The sequence below is a fragment of the Tetrao urogallus genome, assembly GCF_951394365.1.
Source record: "Tetrao urogallus genome assembly, chromosome: 16".
NCBI classification, from domain to species: Eukaryota; Metazoa; Chordata; class Aves; order Galliformes; family Phasianidae; genus Tetrao; species Tetrao urogallus.
In genome coordinates this window covers 133,016-155,459 of record NC_136829.1, presented here as the reverse complement: position 1 = coordinate 155,459, position 22,444 = coordinate 133,016, and the positions used below count along the sequence as shown (strand labels likewise).

Below are 22,444 nucleotides of genomic sequence, written 5' to 3'. Positions count from 1 at the left end.
TCTTCTTTGAAGGAATTTGATGCCCGACAGGAGTCACCTCCAGAGGCTGAGGCTTGTGGGCCTTTTCCAATCCCCCTTGCCAGTGTCCTGTTCTTTAGAGAGGGATTCCAGCTGCATGACTTCCCTTGCTTGTTTGACCATTTCAAAGATATTCAAAATTCTCAAGCACTGTTGTAATTAGCCTGGAGGAGAAGAGGAAGGTGGAGGAGAATGGAGAGATGTCCTCTGCAGGTTCACCCCCTGTGGAGAAAAGGTAGAAAATGTACTTGGTCGTAGTTTCACAAAATAATTCCTGAACTATGAGTATGCCAGCAGTGCTGAATAGAAGTACCAGATTAGGCTCATGGTCACTGTTACATAGGCAGATGTTATATACAAACTGAGGAAGTCAAAACCGAACTTAAGCCAGCTCTCAGAGGTAGAGGCAGGTAGAAAGCAGTTACACAGAAAACCTTGTGAGCAAATAAATCAGTGTTAACAGCAAAGAAATCTGTGTTGTAATTGGCAACTGCTCAATGAATGTGGTACTTACAGCAAATCACAAACATATTTTTTCTAACATGCTCAGGTTAGATCTGTTGTTATTGTGATCTGTGGGCTCCATGTTGGGTGCCAAAGGAGCTGTTGTTGTAGTTTAACCCAGTAGGCATCAGCACCACAGAGCTGATTGCCCACTTTCCCCACAGTGAGATGGGGATGTGAGAAACACGCTCAAGATCAAAAATTTCTAATCAGGCAAAGATCTCAGTGAAGAGCAGTTTATTCATTATTGCAGTAATGGGCTCCCCTGCTGACAAGGGAGAAATCGCACGACTAGTCAGTGAAATCCATCCTGTTGTGTTCCCTGGGTCCAACGCAGGTAAAGCCTCTCCTGGCACTCTTTGGTTGAGCATCTCAGGCGCACAACCTTCCGATGCTGTTTCTACCTTACATTTCCATACAATGTCTGTTTCCAACACATTGTTTTTAGGTATGCTCTGTACTTTTTATGGTGACAGGAGGAAAATAGTCTCAAGAATTAGCATGCTCGTTCTGTCCTGTACCAGACTCTCCCCTACCCTAGTGCCTGTGCCAATTCTACCCAGGTCGGAACGTTCCAGTCTCAACTTTACTCTGTTCAGGAGCTTTCTTTGTGAAAGGCAACTTATCCTATGCTACATACAGAAATACTGGAAACTTCCACTGCAAAAACATGATCTACCTCTCACAGGGAAGAGACTCAATGAAGAAAAAAGTAAAACTCTCGGATAAAGACATAATAATGGGAAGGAAAAAGGAGGAAAAGTAATAATAATAATTTAAAAAAAAAAAAAAAAAGCAAAAAGAAAAGAATACACAAAAGGAAGGATGCACAATGCAGTTTCTCATCACATACTGACCAGTGCCAAGCCAGCAGCAGCCTCCCCCCCCCCCCGCCCCCCTCCCCCCAACAAACTCATCCCAATTTTCAGCATGATGCTGCGTGATATTCATCATCTCTCTGGCAACCTTAAGTCAGATGTCCTGTTTCTGTCCCCTCCCAGCTCCTTCTGACTCCTCTCCAGCTCCTTGCTGGCAAGGCAGCAGGAAAAGCTGAAATATCCCTGAGCATTGCTAGTGGACAGATAAAGCATTGTATGCTATCAGTTTTGTTCTCATCCTACATCCAAATCACAGCACCAAACCAGCTACTATAAAGAAAATAAAACATCAGCCAAAACCAGAACATAATTAAAAAAATATATGTGGGTGACTCCAGGAGCAATGCCTCCTGTTTATTTCCACAGAAACTGCAACAGATGCAAAGAGCACAGTGACGGTATTTGATTGAGCAAGTTCTCAGCTACAAAGCACTATTTTTCAACATAGTCACTACCATTAGCTATGTATTTTTGCCAGTGATGAACAAGAACCTGCATTCCGTGCTCATAAAAATTGCACCAGGAGAGGTGACCCGATGTGGCTGTTGCCACTGCTGAAATGAATGTTAGACCGATGTGTCTTAGCTGTGGGCCTCCCCTCCCTAACGTCTGACAGAGGTTCCACTCAGAAAGAAGGGCTGTCCAAAGGGCTTTGTGCCAGTGCCTTTGCTCCTGCTGCAACGGTGATGCTAGGTCTTCACAGATGCAGCTGTGCTCCTACTTATTCTCTTTTCTTCCTTTTTATTTCTTCAGATGTTCCCCATCTGAGGTATTTTGCAGCAGGTTGAGCTTTTTGGGGCCAGAAACCCCAAATGAATGGTGTGAGTTGCAAACGCTGTCTCCAACCCTATTTTTCACTCCTTTGGAGGTGAGGAAGGAACTCATCAGCCTGTCTGTTGTTTGCTGCCAACTCTCCTTCCACTAGTGAGGCTCCTGGACATTATGGGACAGTGAACCAGAGCAGTGCTGTGTTATTTGTGCAGGAAGTATCTCAGAAATACTGTATTAAAACTTTAACCGTAGTTAATGTGAGCAGTGTTGGTGGTGGGTTGCTGTCTAACACTATGGAAGCCCACGAGGAAAGGTGGGAGATCTTTGTGAGCTGCTGGATTTCAGCTATGGCAATGGTGTGTTTACAAATCCACACCAACAGTGTTCTCATTAGACATTTGGCCTTGGAGTAGCTTTTGGCCTGTGGTGTCTGAGGAGGGGAGCAAGTACTGAGCCATCATGGACAGGTCCAGCTGAGAACTCAGATCATCAGGCAAGGCCTGAGGCCATTCAGGAGGTCCACCTGCAGGCTAAGTTCTGTGGCTACAAGGCTACAAAGCCTGAGTTCAAGCCGGGCTCCAGACCAGCAGGAGATGGTCCGTCCCTCCAACCCCCCACCACATGCTCCTTGAAATTCATGACTGGATGGATTGAACATCACCAATACTGTGAGAAATTCAGTTGCACGCAATGGATATTCATCCTGATTAAATCTTGTTTGTGAAATTCTCCCTTATAGCCAGTTAAAAGAAAGTCAAGAGTCACTGCACAGTTGGAGAACTGAAAAGTGAACTTCAGAGACCTCTTTCTTCTCCAGTGCAGGGTTCACCAAGCCCCAGTCATGGTCTGCATCTGGATGGTATAGACCTCAGAGTCAGGAGCAGCATTGCTTGTACTGAACCTGCTGCACTCATCCCTTCTTATGGTTGTGCCAGGTAAGATAAAAACCTTGATGTTCACAGGCTGGAATCATATAACATGGGCTTTACTAGGTCATGTTGTGACTTTCATGATCTTCTCTGTTGGGATAAATGGGCCTTTAGTACATCTTAGAGAAATGCCTCCTGGAAGATGGTGGAAAGAGAAGGCCCATTTTTCATGGTTTCTTTTTCACTCCTTTGTTGTGTTGATACTACCAACTTGATTTCTTTCTTGCTGGCTTCCAGTGTCTCACTCTGTACCCACGCAAGGTGATGGATGGCAGAGCAGAGATGGAGGTTGTGAGAACCATGAAAGGAAATGCTGCCGGGGAGGTCAGCGTTCATGTGGTCACCACTGAGAGCACTGTGCAGACCACCCACCTGCCAACGACTGCCTTCATCTTACCAGGTATGCGGTCTGATTTTTGGATGGTCCTTTGTAGAGCCAGGAAGTGGGATATTCTATGATTCTATGTTTGCCCTGTCTAACTGAGCTTCCCCAGCTCTCTCACCACGCATTGACATGTATCACACTTCTTGTATGTCTATGATCCTCCCAAACCTTGGGAGGCAAGGTTGTGTTGCTGTTACTATCTTAAAAATTCTCTGTGGCTATCCCACATCACTTGGACGGTTTCTGGCTGATCAAAAGCCTTCAGCTTTTGAAATGAAGCTCTGATTTCTAGGGCCCTGTGCCAGCGCAGTGCAGTTTGTCTGGGTGTCCGCTTTGCAGAGTGTATGGGCTCCTGTGTTGCAGTTCTAGGGCTAATCTGGCCCAGCTGAGCACCGTAGAAGCAAATGTCCTAATTGTTCCTCCTCCTGACCTTGGATCCTGCTGTGGAAAAGCCGTGGACTGTATAGTGCATTCATTGAGCAGTCCAGAAGCTTACTGGCACTTTGCTTCAATGTGGCATTCTGATCATGGGAGCGGGCTGAAGTTAGGCTGAAGTAAGATCCCCTGAATATGGATAGTGCCACCTCCTCACGCCGGCATCTCTGGCTGCAGATCCTGTTGGGCCACACTCCCTGCACGTGAGTGCTTTAGAACACCATACTGAGCCCTTGGCTGGAAGATTATGTCTGTTACTTTGTGCTACCTGAGGCTGCTGTGATTCCTTTGTTTGATTTGTTTGCATCAGCAAAACATTCTGTGTATGTCTCTGGTCGGTTGTTTCTTTTCTTCCCCTCTCAAGCAAATGCCACTGCCATCAACCTTCCTACAAGCACCTTAGAAATCCAGCGATTCCCCAGGGAGCCACCAAGAAACACAGGGGTTGAGAGGCCAGAGAAGGGAGTAGGGAGCGAACCCATCACAGCCACTGTCATCCCCCAGATCAGCGGGGTGCAGACCTGCAACACAGTCCGTGTGTTGGAGTGGAAAGATGGAGTGGCTACTTTGCCTGGGAGTAACCTGCGGGTAAGTGCAACCACGGGCCATATTTGTCCTCCTTCCACCATTCTGCTACTCCCTCCAATGCTTGCCCTTTTAAGTGGCAGCCCCCAAGCCTGTGCCAGCCTGGGACCTCTGGAATATGATGCAGGGCCCTGGCAGTACCCAAGGCCCAGCCAGAGAATACTTCAGCTGTTCCTGCTCTGTGAGGCTGCTCATTCCCCATCTCTGTGACTGCCCTGTACTGTGATCTTAGCAAAGAGAGCATGTACATGCTGTGTTTGGCACTGCAGTGCTGTGCCCTGCACAGGGAGACAGAGGAATGCTACTTTCTGTGTGGGGTATTTTTCCTTTCCAAGCCATGTTATGGAGTTCGCTCTCAATGGAGTCCTGCGCTCACCGTAAAAGCAGCAGCCTTGCACTCATCAGACAGCTTTTAAGTATACTGAGGCTACTGAGTAGTACGAAATAGCTTGCATGAAGTGCACTGATTTCTCAGCTTCTATTTAGCACATCATGATCCCTCTCAGTGCTACCAGCTGGTGCTGATCACACCGAAGTGCAGGCAGACAGCAGATGAGGCCTGGGATTAGAGCCTCTCATGCTTCTTTTCTCTTCTTGGACCATGCAGGGTAGGCTCAGTAGCTAGCAGGGACTGCATGGTGGGGCATCAGGATTGCTGACTTTTGTGCTCACCTCTGTCACTGGAGGAGCCATCCTTTCTGAACACAGTAATCACCAAGCCTTGCCCCTGTTATTCTCAGAATTCATATGCACCCACTAGCTATAAAGTTACATTTCTACCTCCTTGTTAACTTTTTCCTTCTGTTTTTTGGTTCAATGACATAGTTTCGAATAAATGAGTATGGGACGCTGAAGGTGGTGAGTGCTGACAAGATGCCACCAGCAGAAGCTATAAAGGAGGGTCATGCGAAGAAAGATGGGGAGTCAGATGTGGCACCCACTAGCAGGGACAATACTATTGTTGCTCAGGGTAAGAGCATCTTAGTGGCACTTCTGGGGATGGGTAACGTCATCCAGCATGTGCTGTCTGTCTTAGGGCATAAGCAAGGCAAATATCTCCTGCTTCTTGCTTTTTTTTTCTTTCTTTGATACTCTTGTGCCTCACTGTTCCTCTTCTCTCTGACTCAGATGTGCCAGAGCAACCCAAACTGCCTACAGCAGATAGCATTTGCCACTGTGATACCTGTGGCCGGAGACATGTATCAGATGGAGCCCGGGAAGGCAGGGGTTTCTGCAGTGAGCATTGTCACCAGCAGTTCAAAGAAAGGTAAAGGAAGGCGGGTTTGCTCCATGCAGGGACATATCTATCCACCTGTCTTCCCTCTCTCCCCCCTAATCAGCATGCTTCCAGGAAGAGATGCAAGCTCGTGTTGCAGGTTCTGAGGACCCCACTTGTTTCTGTCTTCCCTGTAGGCAGGGTGTCCAGAGTATAGTGTGGGGAAGAATTGTTCCAAGGCGCAACAAAAGCTGCAGGAAGGTAGATTTTCTCTTACCCAGTTTGTGGCCTCATAAACATGCATCTGCTGGGGCAGGACTGCTGTGGGAGTTTGCTATAGCGGGCGCTTCCAGGCGGAGCAGCAGTGGAAAGCATGGGTTGCATTTCCAACCTTTCTGCTTACTGATGTGTGACTTCCAGCACTGATTTTCCAGCATCTCTGTGGGCCCATCCCTAGGTTCAGTTTTCCAATATTAGTGTATGAGGGTGGTTCTGCTCTGTATTCTGGTTCTGACTGCTTGCCAGCTCTGGTGCTCAGAGAAGTGTATAAGTTAGTCAGGAGGAAGGAAATAGGAAATGGAACAATAGCACTTCTCCAGGACTGACTCCCTTACCAATGCCACAGATATTGCCATATATTTTACCACAGTGGTTTACTTTTCATCTGTGTAGATCTGTCATTGTGGAAAACTCTGCCAGCAGCACCAGTGCCACTGAAATCCTCAAGCCAGCGAAGAAACGAAAGAGGAAGGACTACCAGAGCCCTTCGGAAGAAGACTATGAATCTGAGCAAATGGTAGGAAGAAGGCAAGGCAAGCATATGTGTGCCCATGTCAGTGTTACTGTGTGCGGCTCTCATCAGTGTTTTTCAGTGCCGTATTAGCAGTATGTTGCAGGGGTGACCTGAAGCTGTTAGTGCCAAAAAGGCGAATATCATGGCTTCTAGATAATTGGCTGGCTGTTTGGCATACTGAGTGCATGGGAGTGTTCAGTATTGGATGTGTTCTGATTGGGCTTTTTTAGGTACTGAACGCTCTCAACTGTTGTCTTGAATCTAGGCCACTCTAGAGTAGAAGTGCTGAAGAGAACATCTATCTGTGTGATGTGTTTCTGGGGGACAGAACTGCTTGACAAGGCAAGCTCTACTTGCTCTACTTGCCAGGCCTGGCTGTAGCAGATTCACACCAGACGTCATTGCTAACACACAATACCAAAATTTCCCTGTCAGATTCTTAGATCAATCCTGTTGGCTTCCCATTTCTGAGCTAAGCATCAGTTGAATCATGGATGTTTTTGGAGGCTTATCTTGGCCCTTGACACTGGTGTGAAGGTACAACATGCAGCATAAACCTCTGTGCAGGAATCCTGACATCTAACACCTTTGTCTGCTCTTGTATCAAGGAGGAAAAGCAGGAAGAGCTGAAAAACTCTGTGGGAGACTCTGCCATCAGCAATACAGAGGCTGACACTTGGAGCCAGCACGGTACAGAGGGGCCAGGTCGGTGTTGGGGTGAGCAGTCCTCTGCCACAGCAGTGTGGATGGGAATGCATGGTGAGGGCTGCAGGGTCTTACTGCAATCCTTCAGGGCTGGGCCAGCATTTTGGTGCTCCAGCAGAGTCGAGCACCAGTGCCAGACATTGGTGCATGTTCTTGAAAGCTTGTGAACTCCTCTGCTTGATTGATCCTGCTCTCTCTGTCTCTTTCCCTTTCTTTCCTTTCCTCTCTTTCTCCCTGTGGAATGGTTGCACCCTTACAAGTTATGGCTGTGTCTTCTTCAGGAGCTGTGTCGTAATGTACAGTGCTTTCTGGTCCCTCCCTTTGGGAATCTACCCTCCTGTGCGGATATTCCACTCTGAGAGATGCTGTCCTGAGCAATAACCTGTTTGTGCCTTGTCTGGCTGTTCCCTCCTCTTTGGATGGTCTCAAAGGGAACTTCCCTCTTGACATCAGGAGCTCACAGGTTTGGGTGCTGCTCCTGTAGGTCTTGGCTTGTAGGAGTCCAGTGATTTGGGATTGGCTCACGTTACAGGGATCTATTCCTAGGCTGAGTCAGAGCAAATTTCAAACACAGAGATGTGGTGAAATCAGAGGGAAATTGGACGAACTGAGGAACGCACTGTTTGCTTGCTTTTTTTTTTCCCCCCCCACCTTGGAGTATGATAGGGGGTGAGAGAGGTGAGGAAAACTTGTGAAAATACTGGAAGTAAACATTTATGGAAAGTATATTTTCTTTTGAAGTGAAAGGTCATACTTTAAGTTATTTCAAAATGAAACTATTCCAGCTCCGTACTCACCTCCACAGCAAAATGCAGGGACTGTAACAGGCTCTAGATGGTTGCCAAACCCTGATTTTGAATAGGTCCAAAGGAGGGCCACGAGGCTGCTCAAAGGGCTGGAGCACCTCTTCTGTGCAGACAGCCTGGGCTTGTGCAGCCTGGAGAAGGATGGAGGAGACCTGACAGTGGTCCTCCAGTACTTTAAGGGAGCTTGTAAGCAGGAGAGGAATCAACGTTTTACATGGATGAACAGTGATAGGACGAGGGGGAACAGTTTTAAGCTCAGAGGGAGATTTAGATTTGATGTTGGGGAAATTTTTCACTGAGAGAGTAGTGAGACTGCCACAGCTATGGATGCCCCATCCCTGTAAGGTGAGGCTGGACGGGGCTGTGGGCAACCTTATCTAGTGCCTGATTTAGTGCTTGGCAACCCTACCCACAGCAGAGATGTGGAACTAGATGGTGTTCAGTATCCCTTCCAACCTAAGCCATTCTATGATTCTGTGAGTGCAGCGAGCAAAGCACTACTGAAAAGGGAGGTTGTGTGTATTTGCCAGCTCCTTTTCTCTACAGTCTGAGCCCTGAACACAGATCTTCCCTGCTGTTTACAAGTAAGCAGTGCTGAGCTTTGTTATTTCCAGCATTTTATTTTCTCATGTTTTAGAAATTCATCTGTAGACAAAATATGCATCTGGATACTTCGGTGCAGCAAAGTAGGTGCACATTCTGTCTCTGGGTGTATTTATCACTCTCCAGAAGTATGAAATTTGTCCTCATGCATTCCCTGGACATATTTTGCTGTTTTGGGTATTGTCTTCTTTAAATGAGTATTATAAGGGTAAGTGTGTCTCTAGGGCATCACTGTGGCTCTGGTGTCTGAGGAGGACTCAGAGAAGATAGCAGAATTTGTTCCTCTGAAGTAGTGGAGGAAGGTGGTTTGACTGGCTGGGAGCCACTTGCGTTGGGGAATGATTCCCAGACTTCTAGATGGATTGTGCTGGTTGTCTCAGATCTGTCAGCACAGTGGCCATTTCAGATGTACTGGCTAGAGGACTGGTTGCAGAGGTGTCTTGATGCTATTGCACAAGATGGCTCATGGTCTTTAGGTGCCTTCTAGAGTGTTGTACAGCAGCAAAAGACATTTGGGTTACTGTGTGAGAGGGGGGATCACTTGGCTCCTTGGGCAGCTGGCCAGGTTTGCTGAAGAAGGGGTTCTGGTAGGACAGTGCTGAGCTTTGCAGTTATGCAGGACTGTGTGTGAGAGTGGGATGTGGCCCCAGTGGGACAGACCTGTGTGCTCACCTGCCCAAGGCAGGCAGGGACTGGGGCTGGAGCAGAACCTCAGCAGCGCCTCTTGTGTGTGCGTTTGTGCTGCGCTCAGGTGCCAGCGAGGAGAAGAAAGAAGGCTGGTCTTGGGCGTCCTACTTGGAGGAGCAGAAAGCTGTCGCTGCCCCTTTAGATCTCTTCCAGGATGTGAGTTGGGATTTTCCGTCTTTTTCCCTCTTCTCTTTTCTGTACCTTTTCTTTCCTACTCCTCCTCTTTCTCCTCTGTTTCTGTTTTGTTTTGCTTCCCTATTTAGTGGGGTTCCCATCTTCACTTGGAAGTGACCAGTCAGCCTCCAGTTCTGATTGACCCCAAGTCCTGCTCCCCAGCAGGATGCTGTCCCTGTCCCAAGTGCCCCATGTCTGCCTATTGCTCTGGGAGGTTGGTGGAGCCCTTCCAGTCCTTCCTCAAGTCAGGCCTGGGCTCTCCTGAGGCTATGCAGGGGATCTGTGTCCCCACCTCCCATTGGTTGATTGCCAGGGTGCAAGAGGAGCCCACACCCCATGTCCCACTCCTTGTCAGCCTAGGGATACTATGCCCTGACAGCAGCAAGAGACACAAACCCACAAGGAGGTGGAGGAAGGTGTTTTTTTTTTCTGTGGAAAAAGCATTAACAATTTGGCCAAAAACATAACCTGTTGCCCACAGTCTCCTGGGCCCAGCAGCTCCCATAGGCTGATGATTGTTCCTTGGTATGGTTCTAGACCCATTTACATCTGCCATTTTTTTACATTGTATTTTCATTTTTGTTTCCAGTACCAAGTAGCTTCCCAGCACAAGAATGGGTTTAAAGTGGGGATGAAGCTGGAGGGAATTGATCCACAACACCCATCCATGTACTTTATCCTGACGGTGGCTGAGGTAAGGTGCCTTTGCTTTCTGCGTCTCTCTGCGTGTCCTTCCTGCCCAGTGGAACAGGAGTTCGGGGCCCTCACTTGCATTCTGCTGCCAGCACTGCATGAAATGAGCTAGCACTCTATCACCTCTGTCAAGCAAATGGGTGTTTCCTTCCTGTTTGTAAGGGCAGGAGCCAGTGCTTTGGAGCAGCTGCCATGTCGCAGCCCAGTTATTGTCTTTGCCACCCTGGAGCCATGGGGTATGGTGTTGTACTGTGGTATTGGCAACGGATTCTTACTTTTGAGTTGATGCCTCTCAGACAGGTCTGAGCCCTGGAGATGGAAGAAGTGAAGGTGTCCCATTGATCTTGTGTCTGCAGAGGCGCTCTGGGTCCTGGATTTTCCACTCAGTCATTTGTCATGTCCCCAAATCGGACTTGCCTTGCATTTCACTCTGGGCCCACAGGCAGCCAGGAAAATCACCCTCATGACAGTGGATACTGTTCTGCTACTGGAGAGATTTCACCAGAGCAACATGGCATTTAGATATACCTCTATGCAAACATTTCCCACGAACGCAGAAAAGGGAATACTTGCACTCACTGGTTCCATCACATAAAATGAATACAGAGATATTTTACTGTGGCATCTTAAGCACCAGCCTGAAACCCCCTGCTCAGAAGGTAGCAGTGGCCTTATACTTACCTTGATCCATATTGGATAGCTCTTGGGTCTGGCATCCTGATTTGTGCACTGGCATATGATTTTTGTTTCTTAAGTTTTGTTTCTTAAGGCTTCCTTAAGTGCTGTATTGAAATGTTGTGTGGGAGGGGTGGTGGGTGCAACATCCAGCCAGGGACAGCAGGTTTCCATGGTCCTTTCCTTCTCCTGCTGTTTCTGTGGGTAGGTATGTGGCTATCGGATGCGTCTTCACTTTGACGGCTACTCTGAGTGCCATGATTTCTGGCTGAATGCTGACTCCCCTGACATCCACCCTGCTGGCTGGTTTGAAGAGACAGGACACAAACTCCAGCCTCCAAAAGGTATGAATCTTGGTTGATGGGCCTTATTGAAGGAAGGAAGGGAATGAATAACAGGCCCCCAGTGCAAGAATAGGAGACTCCCTGGGTTCCAGGAGGGATGATACTGTGCTGGGTGTTGCTGCAGGACACCACTTTAGGTACCCATCAACATTAAACTTCCCTTCCATTCTGGGGCGAAGCCCTGTTGCCTTGGATGCACTAGCTGGTGCACATTGGTGCTACCACAACCTGGGTGCAGTGCACTCCTGGGCAGAGGACCAGTGCTCTCCAGTGCTAAGCTGTTTTTCCACTCCAATGCTAACATTTCTTAGCACCCTTATGAAGTCAGACACTGGCCTAAACCATAGGCTATAGGTGCTCAATGGCTGTTCAAAACCCTGCCCACCCTTGGTTTGAGGGCTGGCTGGATTAGGATGTTCAGGCTCAACCACATGACCTCTTGGCTCCCTGTGAACTTGCTGCTCTCATTTCTCTTCCTGAGGGGTTTTAGGTTATAAGGAAGAAGAATTCAGCTGGACAAACTACCTGAAGATAACAAAGGCACAGGCAGCTCCTAAGCACCTCTTTGTGATCCGAAACACTGTGAGTAGCAGCTTCTCCTCCCTGTCAGAGCCTGTGGGTTTGGGGTGACTACTCTCCAATTGAATATTGGGCTTTTCTCTGTTCACCCCACAATTCTCAAAGCCACAGTGAGTAGGGCCAAGAGAATGCATTGCTTGTGTTGCTTGTCAAGATGTGGTGTGCTTAGCTGCTGAAGATCCTTACGTTGGGCACAGGCTTGCTGTGCCCAAAATTGGAGCTGGGCTGATTTCCTTTCTCGTCTGGGTCCTTCTCATAGATTGTTAACATACGTTTCAAAGGTATTGACTGGGGAGAAATAAGTATTACTCTCAACAAATATTTTGCCAAAGAAAACCAAACAAACTATTCATGTTCCATTATCTGTTTTCTATCTTCATTATCTCTGTCTCTGCCTTTGTTTTTCATGTGGCAGCTTGGGTAAAGAAAGTGAGAATGTAGCGGAATGAAAAATGCTGCTGGCTTCTTTCCAGCTGCAGAGGAAACTAAACCTACTGATAAATCAGTCTCTTTAAGTTATTTACTGTGGCTAAGTCCATGAAAGCATGGATTCCCTGCCGAGGTGGGGATGTGATTTTCTGCAACAGTTCCGTTAGAATATGTGACACAGTGTTTTGCAGATTTGGGATCCAGGAAGTAAGGCAAGGTAGGACACAGGGCACTGACCCAGCTCTTTCTACCAAACCTAGGGCATTAGTAGCTAACACAGTAGCAACATGACTAGACTGAAATCAGTATAAGTTGGAGGCAAATTTTCTCTCCTTATAGAAGATCTTGAGGGTCTAAAGACTTTTTTCTTTCTTTTGGTATGGCCAGGGTGATTTAATTACCCTCTGCCTGTTCTCTTACATACACGGACCCTTCTGACCCTAAGTGGCCCTAGGCCTGCCTGCAGGCCTGAGAGGGTCTTGTTTTAGGCAGCTGCTCTCTTGCAGCAGGCAAGGGAAGTGGTGAGAAGGGTGCTGGGTCTGAGGCTGTGAAAGAAACTTGCTTCTTTCTCCTCCCAGCGTGAGGCTCCCCCAGGCTTCGAAGTGGGCATGAAGCTTGAGGCTGTGGACCGCATGAATCCTTCCCTGATCTGTGTTGCCACAGTGACTGATGTGGTGGACGATCGCTTTTTGGTGCACTTTGACAACTGGGATGATACTTACGATTACTGGTAAGTGCACAGAGGCTTCTAGGTTCCCAGTGCCAACTCTCTTCTTGCTTCAGCAAGAGTGATGAGGTGCTTTAGAAAACAGTACAATACCACAAGTATGCTGCTGCAGATCAAGCAACAATCTGACCCTGTAACACTCATAAACTGACCCAGTAACAATCATAGAACCATGTAGATTAGAAAAGACATTCAGGATCTTGACGTCTGACCATCATCTGATCTACCAAGTCCTATCAGTAAACCACGTCCAGAGGTGGAGACTCCAACAGTTCCTTGGATAGACTGTTCCAGTACTTGACCATCCTCTCCATGAAGAAATGATTCCTAACATTCAATCTAAACCTACCCTGGTGCAACTTGAGACCATTATGAGACTGAAGAAGAGGGTCACCCACCTGTGCTGGGGTGCAAACCTTTACCTGTTCATTGTCACTTTCTGGGATGTTGCTGTGGCCTTTTAGGTAACACAGGGCTAAGACAGGTCTGATCACAGGCCCTGATACCCACTTGGGTGTCAAAGAGGGTTTTTTTGCAATGCACCTGAGGCAGAGGCTGGATACCTACTCTTAAAAAGAGTTCCTGGGCTTGTATGTGAGGCATTGTTTGCCTCTGTGGATGTGTGTGTGCAGGTGTCCCAGTTGAGGCCAATTTAAGCCAAGTAGCACAGAGTTCTGCTTTGTTACTGATACTCTTATTTTGCACCACAAGGAACTGTGAGGCTGCAGCAATTTCTGTCTGTGGCTGCTCCTTGCTGGTGTTGGCTACGCAAAATAAGTACTTCATGCTCTGATCTAAGGCAGACCTCAAGTGTTCTGGGATGTACTAGGAGCTGTGACCAGGGTGTGAGCCCTGCTGGTTGCCCAGATTTGACTGCTGTGAACTCTGAAAGACATGGCATGTAACCCCCACAGGGTTGCTTTTCCCTGGGCAGCTCTGACACAGCAGTTCCATCCAGCTCACATTCATGTCCTGCTCTTGTGAGATGGAGTACTCCACTCCAGCCCTTGCCCTGCTAGGGCCTGGAGTCCCCTGGGTCACTCAGGGCCAAAGGTGCTGTAGAAAGCCTTTCTTTCTGCAGGGGCTTTTGCTGGTGGTGTAGATCTAGTCTGTGCCACTTGCTGGCCTATCCCAGGCCCTGGCAGCCTGCACAGTCTAGCAGGGGTGAGACAGGTGTCTCAGTCCTGTATAATGGTTTAGATGTATTTTCTAGGTGTGACCCCAGCAGTCCATACATTCACCCAGTCGGATGGTGTCAGGAGCATGGCAAACCCCTCACACCTCCTCAAGGTGAGTTGATAGCTGGGGAACACAGCCTTCAGTGGCACATCACCTCAGAGACAGGCTTTCTGGGGTGGGACGGGATGCCTAGGGAATCAAACCCCATGGCCTGTGCTTGCCTGCAGGCCCAGGCAGTTTCTTCAGCAAGGTTGTGGCCAAGGAGGTGGCATGTACAAGAGTCTCTTGTACATATATGTTCAGGTCCAGCATGATGTTTGTGTCAGGCCAAGTGGAAAGGTCAGGAAGACCCAAGCTATATGTGCAGGCCCAAATGTTCCTGCTTCCCTGCACCCTGGGTTTCATGGTCCAGGGCAAAATAGTAGTGCATCTTAATGTCTCCTAGGTTTCCATATACATGGCACAGGCATGGTTGGTCTTTCAAGGCCTCTGGGTTACTTGCCATCTTCTTGCTGTTGTGTATCTCACTTTCTGCATCTTTCCCTTCTAGATTATCCTGACCCTGATAATTTCATCTGGGAAAAGTACTTAAAAGAAACAGGAGCATCTGCTGTCCCAGCTTGGGCTTTTAAAGTGGTGAGTGCCACATCATCTTCTTCGTTATACGTGGGCAGGAATTCAAATTTTCTCTATTGTCAGGTCTTCAAATTTATGAAGAGTAAAGAGATGTTTAGCATCTTCTTACCACAGGCCTGGGATTCAGATCTATGCTCAAGGTTCAGAAGTGAAGGCTGTCCTAGGCAAATAGATCAAAATGGGAAAAAATCAGAAGAATGGCCATCACCTCTGCTAGACAGAAGCTGTGTGATAGAAAATCATTTAAATTTGCTTGACAGCTATCTCCACTTTTTTCAACAACAGCTATGTCCAGCCAAGTGCAGCTGTGTTATAAAGTCCCTAAATGACTCTTGAAAGCGTTCTTCCTTTGGGCATAGCTTTTCCATCTTGTTAAAAACACAGTACAGATCTGGGAGTTCTGTTCATACTCTCCTGGTAGCCAATATGAGCAGCAGTGGCTCTTATCTGGACAGGACAGGGGGTAGGAGCTGGGCTTTGGGAATGTGTATGTTTCTGGGAAAGCAAAGTAGTCTGGGGGTGACAGGATCCTGAGCGTAGCCCTACTTCCTGCTGACCTATATTTTTTCTTGTCCCAGCGCCCGCCCCATGGCTTCCTCGTCAACATGAAGCTCGAGGCAGTGGACAGGAGGACTCCTTCCCTCATCCGAGTGGCCAGTGTGGAGGATGTGGAAGATCACAGGATAAAAGTGGGTCTTAGTGCTGAGCCTAGGTCCAGGCACTGTGCCAGCTTCTCTTGTCTTTCCTAATTCACTGCCAGTTGCAATGGCAAAGTATATAGAGGTCTGTGGAAGTGCACAGTGCATAAGATGGCAGATGGCAAGCCCCAGTGCCTGAATCCAGGAGTGGAGCAAAATCTTGTGTTGCAAAATCTTGTTTCCCTGCTCTGTTGCATGCTATCAGCTTGGAAGACTTCAGAGCTACTCCTGGAGGTACACTGATGTTTAAAGGGTGACCTCTCTACTTTTTTCCCCAGATCCACTTTGACGGTTGGAGCCACATATATGATTTCTGGATTGATGCAGATCATCCAGACATACATCCCATAGGCTGGTGCTCAAAAACTGGTCATCCACTGCAGCCTCCTCTTAGTAAGTTCTCATACCAGGGCCCAAGCGTGCCTGATCCCCACAGTCACCATTACCTGTCCACGTGCATCCATTGTGCTGGTCAAGGGTGGGCAGGGAGGAAGGGCTTCCATGGGGAAAATACTCCGGTTTGGTGCATGCTGGAGTGTCTGGGGCTGTGCCTATGACAGTCTGTCCCTTGTTCTTCTGGTCTAGGGCCAAAGGAACCAGCGTCTTCTGCTCACTCAGGCTGCCCAACCCTGGGCTGCAAGAACATCCCTCATACCAAGAGCTCCAAGTACAGCTTTCACCACAGGTGAGCTCCCCAGCTCAGCTCAGAGGGTCAGAGCTTCCCTGCCAGCTATGTGCCAGGGCCTTCCTCTGTGCCTGTCAGCAACCAGTCCTTCCGTGCACTCACCCTGTGCCTGGCTCTGTCCCTGGAGCCTGCTGCCAGCTTAACTGCCAATGAGCTGATGCTTTCCTTTCTGTACCTGTCCTGTGTCCCCAGCGCTCCTGAGGATGCTCTTCAAGTTCATCTGCAAGGAGTCCTGTAAGCCTTGTAGAGGATGGCCTTTATGTACTTGTAGATGATGCTTTGAGAATGATATTCCTCCCACCCCTACCTTTCACTGTGAGCCTGTAAGCTAGGAAGTACTGAGAGGGGACATCTCCCTCAAGGCATTGTCAGTTGTTTGTATGACCCTTTTCAGGAGAAATCAGTGCGGGTGTAATGCTAACCCCAGCATGACAGGCTGTCACCAGAGCAGAGGAGCGAGTATAGCAGAGAGTACTTGAGAATGAGGGAGGCAAGTGTGGCTCCCAGAGGTTTACCTCCTGGGCACAGTCATGGCACATGCTTTGTCCTATTTTGAGGCTAATCTGGATGCCTGTGAGGAAGCACTCCTACGAACCCCACTGACCTGCTTGATCAGCATTCTGCTGACTTGCACAGGGTGGTTGTGGTGCTAGTGGACAATATAGGACAGGTGTTCGTACCTGGAGGGACTGGACTTGCCCTGTGTATGAGCCCACACAGCTGGCACCACAGCCCCAGGGAATGTGTTCAGCAAATCTTTACTACACTTTGCTTGGCCAAGGCTATGGCTTCTAGCAGTTGGGGTTGGATGGTGGTCCCAAGCCAGCTTCACCCACTCTTGCCTCATGCTTTGTTCTACTCTCACCTGTCCTCTGTTCTCTAGGAAGTGCCCAACACCGGGTTGTGATGGATCAGGACACGTGACAGGGAGATTCACAGCACACTACTGCCTCTCAGGGTGCCCGCTGGCGGAGAAGAACCAGGGCAGGCTTAAGGCAGACTTGTCTGACACCGAGGCCTCAACTCGCAAGAGGAACCTGATCGGCTTCCCTCAGCGGAAGAAATCTCGGCACCATGGGAGGTAGGGGAAACTTGGCAACCCCCGCACAGCAATGTGGGGCCACTGGGCTACACATGACATCTGTAGGATGGATGGTTGAGTTGGAGAGACTCCTTGCCTTCAGGGGAGCATGTTTGCTGACAGCTGGTGTTTGTTATTGCAGCTCTATTGAGTGACCTTTGACACCTCTCCTGTTTTTTTTTTTTAATTCACATTATGTTTCTTTGGCTGTCAGCCCTTTTTGTCAGGGTCTGAGAGGTAATCCTTGCTCCTACTGTCAAGGCATTGCTCTGTGCAGTGTGGCGAAGGGCCCTTAGGCCAGTTCCAACACAGGTGAAATCAGTTTTCCTTTATCTTTAGAGGGCGACCTCCAAAGTACCGGAAGATCCAACAGGAAGACTTCCAGAGTAAGTGCGCTCCTCTGCCATGGTGTCATTGCAGAACAGGGTAAGACTTGAGGAGCTGGGGTGGTGGCTGACAGAATTATGTCTTTCCTTGGCTTGCTCTGTCAGTCCTTGCACAGGTCAGCACCAGGCAGAGGGCTGTGTACACTTCATGATGTCAAAACGAGCCATCTAACAAGGGATGTCTGTGACTCTTACCAGAGCTCTACTTGGTCCCTCATCACTTCTCTTGATTTGTATCTGTGAATGTTTGAGTGCTTTAGGGCGGGGAATTGGGACTGTCTCTCTCTGGCTGTGCATTTTTCCAGGCACTTTGTCTTCAGCTCAGGGTGCTGTGCCTTCATCCTATCAGTGCTATACCCCAAATCCTCAGTGTGAGGTGCCACATTGCTCCTGCAGAACAGAACCTGTTGTTGAACATTTTCTTGGCAATTAGTTCTCATGATTGGCATGGTACATAAGTGGCTGTAGGGTGATAAGGCATTTTCTCCAGCCAGTATTGATTTTACTTTAGGCTGGCTTGGTGTTTAGCCCATCACTGGAGCTGAATGAAGATCTCTTATTGGAAACCATCATTGGCTCATTAGGGCAGAGACTAAAGCTTAAAGTTTTGTTATAAACCTAAAAAGAGTTGAATGATGAGGGATGGTATTCTGGTGTGAAAATTGATTTGAAATTTATGAAGGACTGAAAAGAACAAGGCAAAGTCAACCTGGTCTCTAAACTACGCCCACCATTTCCAGTACCACTGTACTGAATGCCTTTGATGCATTAATATATCCTGTTTAATTCAAAGGACAGCCACTTGCTCGTAATAACGTGACCCCACAAGACCATCTGCTCCCAGCCCCAGGTCCTCTCCTGAACAGAGTCTTCTCCAAGGCTTGTAGAATGGGACAGGATGTTCTCATCCCCCTTCTTTGTATCACACTTTGCATTTTTATTGGCAGCTATTTCTTCAGACAACATGCACCAGTCGCTCTTCATGTCTGCCCTGTCTGCCCACCCTGACCGCTCACTATCACTGTGTTGGGAGCAGCACTGCAAACTCCTACCAGGAGTGGCTGGCATCACAGCAACCACAGTAGCCAAGTGGACAATTGATGAGGTGAGGCGGTTTTGGAGTGTGTGCTGGTTCCTAACCCACTGGCGTGACTGAGAGGACTTCAGCTGGCTGTGCAGCACAGTGGTACATGTCCCTGGTACAGAACAGTAGCCTTTTCCCTGGGCTAATGAAGTGTCCCACTGGATACACCCGGAGAGCACGGTGTGGACAGCTGTCAGTCACATGCCCTGATGGCAGTGGCTTGGGAAGAATATGTAGAACTACCAGATTCTTCCTTGGCTTGAATGTGATGCTAACAGGGCAGGCAGGTGAAGGACAACAGTCTTCATTTAGCATACTAGTTTTCCAAATCAGTTTTCTCTTTTCTAAATAAAGAACAAAACAACAAACAAACAAGAAAACCTCCCATAGACTCTGCAGATAGGGAATCGCTTCCCTCTTTCTCTGTGATGAAATATTTACCTCTGATTCATACTCGTCACTTTTATTTACTTTCTTTAGTATTGGTAGTGGCTTCTCTTGAAGGTTGGGTAGCTGGACCTCTGAGACTGGACTGGCAGCCCCAGCACCCAGCTTTGCCTGATGTCCCCTGTGTGCACCACTTCTGCCCCAATTCCTCGGTGGGAATCATCTTGTTGGGCTGGAGATAGCTTATTGGAGATAAAGCTATTGTAGCATTTGCTACTCTGGGGCTGGAAAGGACCAGCACCCATGCTGTTTGTTGAGCAGGCTGTGTCTTGGATGGGTGCCACTAAACAAGCTTTGAGGCAAGAATTGTTCCAGCTTCTTACACCCTGGTCAGGAGTGGCATAGGAAAATGCTGCAACTGCAGCACTTTGCCCTACCAGGCATGTGTTAACTTAAAGGATTCATAAAGCTTCTATGGAAATGAGGATGTGATCTCATAGGGGTGTCTCCAGACAGAAACATTGCTTCCGTCTTGACATTTCTTTCTGTTTATTCCAAGGTCTTTAGCTTTGTTCAAACTCTGACGGGTTGTGAGGACCAAGCCAAGCTCTTCAGAGATGAGGTGAGAAGGGCTGGAGAATGAATGCAGGCAGCCCAAAGCAGCTGTTTGCCAACAGAAGATGAAGGAATTAGCCATTGGCCTTCCTTCAGTGGCTTTGCTGCTGAATGCCTAGAGCACATCCACCACCTGGCAGGTGCCACCCCTGGGGTGGCAGTTGCATGGCATTCCAGTGTGCAACTGTCAGCCTTTGCAGACAGTGGCATGAGGGAGATTCTGGATTCTGTCCTTATCATGTTGTGCTTCCCTCTTCCCTTGGTGTGAGTGAAGAAGGGTCCCTCTGAGGAGGCTTTGTCTGGGGAGTAGGAGAATGGTGCTGCAGCTTCATAGAATCATAGAAATTCTCAGGTTGGAGAAGACGTTAAAGATCTTCAAGTCCAACCACGACCTAACCATATTACCCTAAATCTAACGACCCTCCCCTAAATCATGTCCCTGAGCACCACATCCAAACGGTTTTTTAACACATCCAGGTGACTCAGCCACCTCCCTGGGCAGCCTGTTCCAGTGCTTAACAACCCTTTCTGTAAAGAAGTTTTTCCTGATATCCCACCTAAACCTCCCCTGGTGCAACGTGAGGCCATTTCCCCACGTCCTGTCACCTGTCACCTGTGAGAAGAGAGCAGTCCTGTTCTGCTGTAAGCACCTTTCAGGTATTTGAGGAGACCAGTAAGGACTCCCCTCAGCCTCCTCTTCCCCAGACTAAGCAGCCCCAGTTCCTTCAGTCTCTCCTCATAGAACATATTCTCCAAGCCCTTCCCCAGCCTTGCTGCCCTTCTCTGGACCCGCTCCAGCACCTCCATGTCCTTTCTGTAGGGAGTTGCCCAAAACTGAACACAGCACTCGAGGTGAGGCCTCACCAGTGCTGAGAATAGGGGCAGGATGACTTCCTTAGTCCTGCTCACCACACCATTCCTGATCCAAGCCAGGATGCCATTGGCCTTCTTGGCCACCTGGGCACACTGCTGGCTCATGTTCAGACAACTGTCCATTCAGTGCCATCACTGCCTCCTGAGGGAACCTCCTAAACCTTCATCCATCCATCCTTCCCTTCCTGTATTCTCTTACCAGTATGTCAGTTTTGTGACACTACTGTCCATCAAGGTGGTTCATCATTTTTAGATCCCATTGTGGACAGACATACATAGAAAATGATTTCTAGCACGTGCATTTCACCCCAGGCAGGCTGATCCTGGGCACACTCAGTACAGCGTATGTCAGCTTCAAACAAAGTGGCCACTGTGCTCTAAGGGTGATCAGGCAAAGTCAGAGTGGGGGAAGCCTCTGTACATGCTGGCGCCTAGCAAGAATCAGCCTGGTGTTTGCCCAGAGGGACTTGCCTGCTAGCTGTGAAGTACCCACTGCACTCTGGCACAGAAGCCCATGCCAGCTGCAGTGTGAGTTCCTGGACCAGCCCTTGGATGGGTGTATCTGCTTCCCTGCACTGACCCTGGCACATGAGTTCCTAGGCCTGGCTTTTCTATCTGGGGCAGCATAGGAGCACTGCGGGTGGCTCTTGCTATGCTCCATATGAGCAGGGGGGAGGCTGTGGCTGGCTGCCAGAAGTGAGTGTGGTCGTTCACATCTCCAGAGTGCCTGCACTGTCTGTCTGTAGGACATCACAGCCTGGTTTATTGGTGAATGCCTTAAGTCCCTGCTCTCCTCTGCAGATGATTGATGGCGAAGCATTCCTCTTGCTGACTCAGGCTGACATCGTCAAGATCATGAGCGTTAAGCTGGGCCCGGCTCTCAAGATCTACAATGCCATCCTCATGTTCAAGAATGCTGATGACACCTTAAAGTGACTTTTCTTGGCCCCACTGGGACCTTCCTTCAGCACTGGTGCTGCCAAACTGCCTGGCCAGGACAGAGACCCCTCTGAGTGCCCTCAGCTTGTTGTGTCCTGCAGCATCTCCTACAGTCTATCTCCTGTCTCCTCCCTCACTCTTTCTCCATGCCACCTCTCTGCTCCAGCGCTGGGCACAGGCTGACCACAAGCTGCAGAGACAGGGAGTGGATGTGGGACTGCTGTAGTGCAAAAGCTGCCCTGATACCCCTCTGTGACTGCACCCATTTGGGGTGTGATCAAGGGTGGGGGAGCGGTGCAGAGGTTGTGACAGCTAGAGGCTGACAGCTCAGCTTAAGCCACCGAGGTAAGGGAAAGGACTGACTGCATACATGCTTGAAGGCTGGTCTTTGCTCAACAACTGGGAGACATTTTTGTTCTTTTTTTTTTCTTGTGTTTTTCTCTGGGGGATTAGATACTCTAAAGGAGCTTCTGCTCACTTTGCCTTTTTGTCTTTCAGTTCTTGTGACTCAAGGCTAGATGATAACTTTGCTTTGCCCCTCACTGTGCCGAAAAGCAGTGGCCTCATCTCCTGCTCTTTCTGGCAAGCAGTGTGTCCTGGCTGCAGCTCTGCCTATGACTGTCTGTGTTTTGCTCTTTACAGAGAGGTCTGGTGGGGCTAGGGCTGGGTGACTGTAGAACAAGCTCCATTTCCTCTTGTGCAAGCTGTCTTCATCAGCATCTCTGTGGGAGAAAGAGTGGTTGGTTAAATTGTTTCCCTTTCAGCAGTTAAAAAAACTCTTTGCAAGGGAGAGTCAAGCCTACTTTGGTCCATGTTTTAAGGGCAAAGCCCTTTCTAGAGCTGAGGCAGCTGCAGAGGGCAAAAAAATATTCACAGGCAGAATGAGGGCTTTGTTCCAAAGGCATTCTTGGCCTGGCTTGATCAGTCCTGCCAAGCTGCCTTCTC

The 22,444-nt window shown here is 48.6% G+C and overlaps 1 protein-coding gene across 1 annotated transcript; it reads left to right on the top strand.

The window, feature by feature from the left end:
• Nucleotides 1-3,364: 3,364 nt before the first annotated feature.
• Nucleotides 3,365-21,496, top strand: L3MBTL1 (L3MBTL histone methyl-lysine binding protein 1; the record flags this gene model as incomplete). The annotated part of the gene is made up of 21 exons (XM_079543542.1): nucleotides 3,365-3,500; nucleotides 4,285-4,508; nucleotides 5,331-5,475; nucleotides 5,634-5,772; nucleotides 6,394-6,517; nucleotides 7,123-7,219; nucleotides 9,380-9,471; nucleotides 10,079-10,183; nucleotides 11,066-11,201; nucleotides 11,683-11,783; nucleotides 12,788-12,939; nucleotides 14,150-14,226; nucleotides 14,666-14,751; nucleotides 15,330-15,440; nucleotides 15,728-15,842; nucleotides 16,035-16,134; nucleotides 17,018-17,215; nucleotides 17,555-17,601; nucleotides 18,549-18,706; nucleotides 19,632-19,694; nucleotides 21,362-21,496. 21 exons carry the CDS (start codon nucleotides 3,365-3,367, stop codon nucleotides 21,494-21,496), a joined length of 2,541 nt encoding a protein of 846 aa, XP_079399668.1.
• Nucleotides 21,497-22,444: the final 948 nt, after the last annotated feature.